The sequence below is a fragment of the Thermobia domestica genome, chromosome 11, assembly GCF_964235325.1.
Source record: "Thermobia domestica chromosome 11, izTheDome1.hap1.1, whole genome shotgun sequence".
NCBI classification, from domain to species: domain Eukaryota; kingdom Metazoa; phylum Arthropoda; class Insecta; order Zygentoma; family Lepismatidae; genus Thermobia; species Thermobia domestica.
In genome coordinates, this window is record NC_137464.1 from 114,892,635 (window position 1) to 114,901,369 (window position 8,735).

Consider the following 8,735-nt stretch of genomic DNA (forward strand, 5'->3'; position numbering starts at 1 on the left):
AAATCAGGAGTTTCACATACAAGATTGCTAAAAACAACAAGGAGAGAAAACTTTTTCAATAGCAGTGAATGTGAATGTGGAAGTAAATGGTAGTGGGGTGAGTTCAAGAAAAGATACGGACTAACTCTGAGAGTTCCAGCCAAAAGACGAAAGCAGGGAAATTCATCCACAAAATGTCTGAACGAACTTAGTCCTACTACTACTGACAGACAGCAAGTTGGTCGACCGAGAAAGCTCTCGATCTCTAATCCTACTAACGTGCAAAATAGTTACTCAGCCGATCAACCTTCGACTTCACGATCTTCTTATTACAACAAAGCAAGGCCTATCCGTAAGAAACAGGCAATTCGTGATGATGATTGGGAATGTGGTGTTTGTGGTGAAAACTATGAAGACAATGCGCATGATAAAACAGGGGATAAGTGGATCCGGTGTTCTTTCTGTTTAGAGCCATACCATGTCCGTTATCAAAACAAGGACGATAGGACGTCGTATGTGTTTATGTATGATTCTTGCGACACTACTATTTCAGGTTCTGATGCGGACTGACTGTTACACGGACTTGTTCAAAAGAACTTCGTTTTTGTTTGTGCTTAACCTAATCTATGTGTGATTTGCTATTGAGAATTGGTGAGACATATTTACATATCCAATGTCATAGTGGATAGGCCCTAGATAGTCCTGTAGACTAAAGTTGGCTTATTTTGTGCATCAAATGATTTATAACTGCAAGGCGCTTCATTCCTGTTGATATTTCGTTCATATGCTCAATCATCATTATCATATTGTACCAATTACAGTTATCACGAATATAGCAACCTACTATCACGAACTTTCATTACCTATCACAAAATTACCTGCGCATGTATTACTAATTTACTAACTTACTAATTTACTAAATTACTAACTTCATACATACTACAGATTTATGTAGAGCAGGGGCGGCTTGACTATAAGTGCTGCAGAGCTACATAACTGCCAGCTATTTTATGGAATAAATATATTTTCAATTGAGTTGAATTGTGCTTAATTTAATCAAGGTAATAGCACGTAATGATGATATTTGATCTAACTGTGACCTGAAATTCTACTGCTGGATATGCTACATAGCGTAGAACTTTTAGAAACACCTTCTGAATCTTAATAATATTGCAAGAGCTGTGCACGGATTACCCTATGCATTAGCATTGAGACCAAAATCTTCACCAGCCGCACTGTATTACGTTTTCCTTGTTTGTTAGATAGGATTTACTAGAGCTGCACTTCCAGCAGCTCAAAACTCACGAATACTTCTGAAGAAGCCGAAAACACACGACGTGATACAACTAGCAGACATGAGTAAAGACACTTGTTTCATAGAATCTGGAAAGTCCTCAAAATTCTCCCTGCTGTTCTTGGCGACATTTATTAGAGATTTATGACCCCTGTTACCTAAAAATCAACGGTGCCACATCTCTCTGTTGTCCCTTTCTTTTATCTTCCATTTATTACTTCTTGAAGAAAAAATGCTGAATTTTATCAGCCGAGGGTTGTGTTGGGGGGAAATCAGTAGTGGTTAGGGCAAGACATCTTTAAGTTTGTCTGCAACACCTCTTGTTTTTGATCAAGGTGTTTAGTGTAAGTGTTGTGCGCTATTCTTTGTGCGAGTTTGTGTGAATTTGTGTGTTCGGTGGGGATTATTTATGGTAAATATTGTAAGGTAAACGATATTATTAAAATGACTTCCGTGAAACATTTGTTACAACAACCTTTCTCTTCATTAACTTACGAAGAAAAGCTTCAAATTAAGGAAAAAGGCAGGCCTCTTCCTGATTTAACACTCGAAGTTTCTGGCAGCAGTCGTGGCAAAACTTACATTAGGCGTTTTAACAAAGATATATACAACAGAAATAACTGGATATGTGGATGTGATAACACGAATCAGTCTTGCCACAGTCCTATCTCTGGAGCGGGCTGAAAAATAGTACCAAATTGGAACAAAAAGGGCTGAAATCATTATTTTATACCAGTGTAATACATTGCTCTATAACACGAAACTAAAAGAGGTGAAGTTCTAGAACACTCCCCCCCCCCCCCCCCGTCTTCCAAGAGTCCAAATCAAGAAGTACTCTGTTTTAAAAACATCCAAATAGGAGTAACCCGAACAACCGTGGAAGTAGATGGAACTTTTATTGCACGTAGGAAGTTTAACAGAGGACGCAAATTAAAAGGGAAAACAGTTATCATTTTCGGCATGTATTGTAAGGAAATCAAACGCGCATTTATTTCAAAGTGACCCGTAACCGAATAGGTTGATTGATTGAGTTTTACGTCCCGCTCAGCAGCCAGGCTATATGAGACGTGGACCTACTGGTTAACGTGGAATCCGAACCACATGAGCTCCCACCGGGAATCGAACCCGGATCTCCTGCGCCAAAGGCGCGCATGATAACCGCTTAGCCACGAAGGAGCTCATAAACCGAATAGCTATTATGGCTGTATACACTGAGAAAAATCCATTCTCCGAACAGCGTTATATTGTACAGCGGTGGACACTTCTAAATGGTACAGCCATATGGAGATTTACGGCTAAGGTGTACCATTTAGAAGTGTCCACCGCTGTACAAACATACGGAATCCTTTTGCTTACTACATAAATCAGTATGGAGCATACGTTATCTATATGCTACATACGCATTGCCCTTTGAAGTTACATCATGCCGTTGAAGGGTGCCTGACATCTAACAATTTTCCATATATCACATGCATATACTTACGTTACATTCCTCAGCTATATGTTATATACGTTCATTTGTATGTGAGATCCTGACCGCCTATATTGTTTCATATGAAAAGTACGTATAGATGGAATACTTACGGAAAGTATTATAAAACATACGTTTTCAGTTACTCGTCTACTGTACGTTGTCCAAAAACTACAGGAATTACGCATGTAACCTAGCTTTTTAAGTACTCCACCTACAATTTTTTTTTCTCAGTGTATGAAAAAATATAAAACTAGAAACAAATCAATCATCGAGTTTGTGTGTAAATAGTACGTTATAATAAAATATTAAAATATAAATTATTACTCCTTATTCTTGCTCATTGCACGACCAAAGGAGAATAATAGAATTAAGAGGGTATATAAGGGAAGTAAACTGACATTTGTAAAAAGAAAAAAAAAGTAAAACCGGTGCAAGTACGACGGATGGGAACTACAAGCTGGTTATCCACCGTCACTAACGGGTGTCCGCGGTCCGTCGTACAGGGTCCTAGAAACTTCCCTGCAAGATATCAAAAGAAAGAGATGTGGAGTCTTACTGACACTTTTGAAAATGTGACAAGTATTTGTTAAATGGTGCTGAATTGGGTAGAATAGTACCAACTTTTCCACAAAAGGGGCTGAAAATTCCAGCGTGGTACCAACGGGCCGATGAATGACAAAAAGGGCTGAATTTGGTACAATTGTACCAAGTGTGGCAACAGTGACACGAATGCGCTCTTCTGTTTTCCTTGTCTTCTTTTCGGTGGGGATTATGCATGGTCAAAGGGAGGGATAAAAGATCTTGTGCATCTTACCGGAAAAATTAAGAAACATGAAAATTCGAAGCTCCACTTGAACAATCAAACAGATTTGTCGCTTTTAGGGACAATCAATATACGCTCACAACTTGATTCTGCGTACTGGGCAAGTATACAGAAACATAATGAAAATGTAACCAGGAATAGATACATCCTTCATAAAATAATAAATTGTATAAAATTTTGTGGTGCTTTTGAACTCGCAATGCGGGGCCATGACGAGGCAGAAGGTTCCTCCAATCCGGGGATATTTCGTGGACTGATAGATTTCAGCGCTGATTTAGACCAAACATTAAGGGAACACTTACAGGGCTCTAGTAATTTTAAAGGAACCTCCAAAACCATTCAAAACGAGTTGTTAGATAGCATGCTATTAGTGTTCAGAGAAGAAATAACACGTGAAATAGAGCAAACACGTTTTGTAGCACTTCTTTCTGACGAAACTTCAGATTGTTCATCACAATTTCAACTGGTAGTGATATTAAGATACGTGAGAGAAAGTACTCCAGTTGAACGTTTTTGGGGATTTTTATTGCCTCCAAAGCATGACAGTGAAAGCCTTGCTCAAACTATTTTGAATGAAATTCAACCTATTATACCGTCGCACAAATTAATTGCTCAGTGCTACGATGGTGCTGCAGTTATGAGTGGTCAACATGGCGGGGTCCAAGTAAAGATTAAAGCAGAATATCCATCAGCATACTTTGTGCACTGCTATGCTCATCAGTTAAATTTAATAATGCAGCAAGCGTGTTCACAAAATACAGAGGTTAGGACATTTTTCGCTAACTTACAAGACATTCCAGCTTTTTTCTCTCATTCACCACAACGAGTTGCTGTACTGGATCGAATAGTGAAAAGAAGAGTACCGCGGTCCGCTCCAACTCGTTGGAATTTCTATATTCGAACAGTAAATGTTGTTTTTGAATACCGAAATGAACTTATTGAGTGCATGGAAGACATTCGGAAGGAACTTAGTCAACATACAGCGATATCAAGCCTCAGCTATTGAAAGAATGTTGCAGTGTGAAACATTTGTATTCTGCTTGACATTTTTTCATCATATTATGCCACACGTAGACATATTATACAATCAGCTGCAAAAGAGGAAAACTGATCCTAGTTATCTAGATAATGCCCTTAAATCATTTGAGAGCAATGTACAAAGGTTGAGAGCAAGCATTTCCGAAATACAAGAAGAAGCACAGAATTTGGCAACAACATCTGCACCTCACGAAATAAAAAGAAGACGAAGAGAAGATACAATAAATTCTCGTCGAATTGCAGCGATTGAAGTGTGTGATGTGATCATAAATACAACGAAATCTAGGTTCCAATATACTGGTCACCTTGTCGCATCATCACTTTTGTGTTCAGAAAACTTTCTTCAGTATGTTCAACAGTTTCCCAATGATGAATTAAGTGCAACTGTGACACAATACCCATACTTAGAGAAAGAGAGTCTTCGAACTGAGTTGGATGTCATTTATGACCGGATCGAGTTCAAAAATATGCAAGGTGCCTTACCATTTTTAAATTTTCTGAACAAACACAATTTGTGTGACAATTTTAGGGAAACCACAAAACTTTTGGAAATTCTTTTAACTGCCCCAATGACAACAGCTGAAGCAGAACGTTGCTTCTCAAGTTTAAAAAGAGTTAAAACATTTTTGAGAAGCACAATGTGCCAGGAAAGACTCAATGCTTTGGCTGCCTTATCAATCGAGCGTGATTTCATATCCACCATACCGAACTTCAATGATAGAGTAATAGAACATTTTGCACAGCAGAAGACACGTCGGATGGACTTCATTTACAAACGATAAGGTAAGATGTCTATAATTCAGTAGTATTTATAAAATTTCTGTCTGTAGACATTACGTGAATTCGGAATTTTTATAATATCTAAAAACAGCATGTTTCTTACGATATGGATATGGTATTTTTAAGTTTGTTGTACGCAACAGTGGTGTATTTAGGAGGGAGACATCGGGCTCACGCTCCCCCGAAATTCATAAAACTTGTCGGCATCCAAAAGAAAAAATTGAAGTGTCTATTCAATATGTTGTGTATAGCTCCTCCCGAAACAAAATCCTAAATACGCCACTGACACGCAATAATCAAAACAATAGTGTTTTGGTTGCATGATACAGTAAAGCTGTATACATATTTGTCAATATCCAATTATAATTGTCATTTATAACGATCAAGAGTGCTAAAATTTTATGCTGGTTGGTGTATGCACATTTTATAAGTAATTACTGCGAAGAGTAAATTCAATATTCACAAAACAAATTGTGCAGAACTACCTCTGATTACACTAGTTAACAAATTTAAACTTTTTGTTTGTTACATGAGAAAAATCACCTGATCTTAAAGGAACTTTTTGCGCTGAATTCGAATATGCACTCGGTTTCTCTCCATCACGTACAGTTTTCCCGTAACAGAGGGATTTTCGGGAAATTCCCTCAAAATTTCCCTTTTTCAGATATTTTATTCCCCTAGCTCCTGTCCCCTTACATATAGTAACATAAAAATTATACCTAAATATACCTTGATTTATATTTAACTAGCAGCGTTCACCCCGCTTCGCTGCGGTCACCCCGGAACGCAATAAACTTTGTTACTTAGATAATTTTTACTTTTTCGCTTTCAAGTGATATGATAAAAACCATAGAAGATTGCAGTAAATCTTAACATTATATCGCCTGTCATTTATGTTAACCCGCCCCGCTTCGCTGCGGTCATCCCGGTGCTGGCATATTGTAAAAGTGTCTGTAAAAATAAGCAAATCAATTAAAAAATTTTAAACAGAAGATTCAAGCTATTTTCCGCTGTATATCGCCTGTCATTTATGTTAACCCGCCGAGTGACACGGTCATGCGGGTTGCATATAAATACGTTTATTTTTACCTATGATGAACTAATAACAAAGGATTTGTACGTTATGGACACTTGAATGGTCAATTATCTCAAGACACTGGTAATTAAAAATTAAAGTGATATGATAAAAACCATCTAGGGTCCAAATCCTAATAACCCCCCAAAAATGAAAGAAATTGGTTCAGCCGTATTAGCGTGATGAGCGGACAAAGGATTTTGTACGTTCTCTTTTATATATATAGATAGATAAACCCTAAAAGTTTCGTAAAAATCTCTTTGTTCTTTCTAGAGAAATAAATATATTTGTATGTATACTGTGTGCACTGTTTATTGCACCTGATAGTAATGCTTTCAGATCTCCTGAGTTGGGGTAAAAACGATTTGCTTTATTACTACAAACACAGACATAAAAATGAATATTTACAATAGTCAACAACACACTTGTATTTTGCTCTCTGTAAATTAGAAACGTGTATAAAAATAGAATGTACTTCCAACGTATATTTTTTTTAAACGTACAGTATATGTATATCTTAATACATATATATACAATTCTCCAAGTTTTTTCGTTTTGTTCATGAAATGGTTATCAATATTTGTTATCAAATGTTATGTTATGTTATCAAACATAATTTGTGCGTCGTGCTACGTCACTTTACTTGCATGGGCCAAAGGGAAACGGAGGCTCATGAAATTTGCTGTACCAATGGTGTGGAGAGAACCCACCAACCATCTGGATGATTGTTATTTTTGTCTCACAGTAGTTAAGGGACATTCTAAAAAAAGCAAATACACAATAAGTTATCCCAACGTTAAATCCGCAATTAGACCTATTTCGCACGGGGATGAACTTCCACTTCCCGAGCCCCCTACCAACTGGGAAGAGATATGGCCAAAAGACTCTGATGATGATCATGACCTTGATGAACCATCGACATCAACATGTACATCCAAGGATCCAACGTTCATCCCTGACTGTGTTCGCGAGCCACATTTCATCCGGCAATGTGAACTTAATGACCTAGTCCGGGATTTGCACCTGACAAAACAAGAGGCGGAACTTCTGGGATCAAGGCTCCAGCAGTGGAACTTATTGGATGCAGAAACGAACATATCAGTGTACAGGAAAAGGCATGTTCAATTTTCAAGCTATTTCTCAATGCAAGATAATGTGTGCGTATGTACGGATATAAATGGGTTGATGGCGGAGCTAGGAATTCCTTACGTTCCAGAAGAATGGAGGTTATTTATCGACGCGTCAAAGGTCAGCCTTAAAGCTGTCCTTTTACATAATGGAAATAAAAAACCTTCTATACCACTTGCGCACTCAGTGAAGATTAAGGAATCCTATGGCACCATGTCAACTTTGCTAAATCTTATAAATTACAAGGACCATTGTTGGCAAATATGTTGTGATCTCAAGGTAGTTGGTATTTTATTAGGACTGCAGTGCGGTTACACGAAGTACCAATGTTTTTTATGTTTATGGGCTAGCCGAGCTGATGACAAACATTATGAAGTGAAGGAATGGGAACCTAGAGTGAATTACGTACCTGGAGAATGCAACGTCAAATACGCTCCTTTGGTAGATCCTAATAAGATATTACTACCGCCACTTCATATCAAGTTAGGACTTATGAAAAACTTTGTCAAAGCCATGGACACTTCTGGTGAAGGTTTCAAGTATGTGCGAGATAAGTTCCCTAACCTGAGTGATGCTAAGATTTCAGCGGGAGTGTTTATTGGTCCCGAAATTAGGAAATTAATGCTTGATGATAGCTTTGACAGCAAGTTAAACAGTGCTGAGCTAGCTGCCTGGACAGCATTTAAGTGTGTTGTGCGCAACTTTCTGGGCAATAACAAAGCTGAGAGTTACACAGAAATCGTACAGGACATGATACAGAAATACAAAGAGTTGGGTTGTAGGATGTCTTTAAAAATCCACTTTTTGCACTCCCACCTCAGTTTCTTTCCTGCTAACCTAGGTGCTCTCAGCGACGAACAGAAGGAAAGATTCCACCAAGATATAATGGCAATGGAGAAAAGGTACCAGGGACGATGGAATCCTTCAATGATGGGGGACTATTGTTGGGGTCTTGTTAGAGAATGCAACATTTCTTACAAAAGAAGGAAGTAGTGTACGTTTTTGTAACCCAATGGAAGTTTCATATATTGTGATAGTTTTGATTGTCTTTTCATGACCTTTTGGTACATTTGTATTATTGTTTATTGTAAATTGTCACACTTGTAAATTATATTGTATTATATTTTATATATGTGTTTGTGGT

The 8,735-nt window shown here is 37.8% G+C and overlaps 1 protein-coding gene across 1 annotated transcript; it reads left to right on the forward strand.

The window, feature by feature from the left end:
* Positions 1 to 3,769: 3,769 nt before the first annotated feature.
* LOC145665239 (zinc finger MYM-type protein 1-like) lies at positions 3,770 to 4,576 on the forward strand. Its single transcript, XM_081732530.1, has one exon. It carries the CDS (start codon positions 3,770 to 3,772, stop codon positions 4,574 to 4,576), a length of 807 nt encoding a protein of 268 aa, XP_081588656.1.
* Positions 4,577 to 8,735: the final 4,159 nt, after the last annotated feature.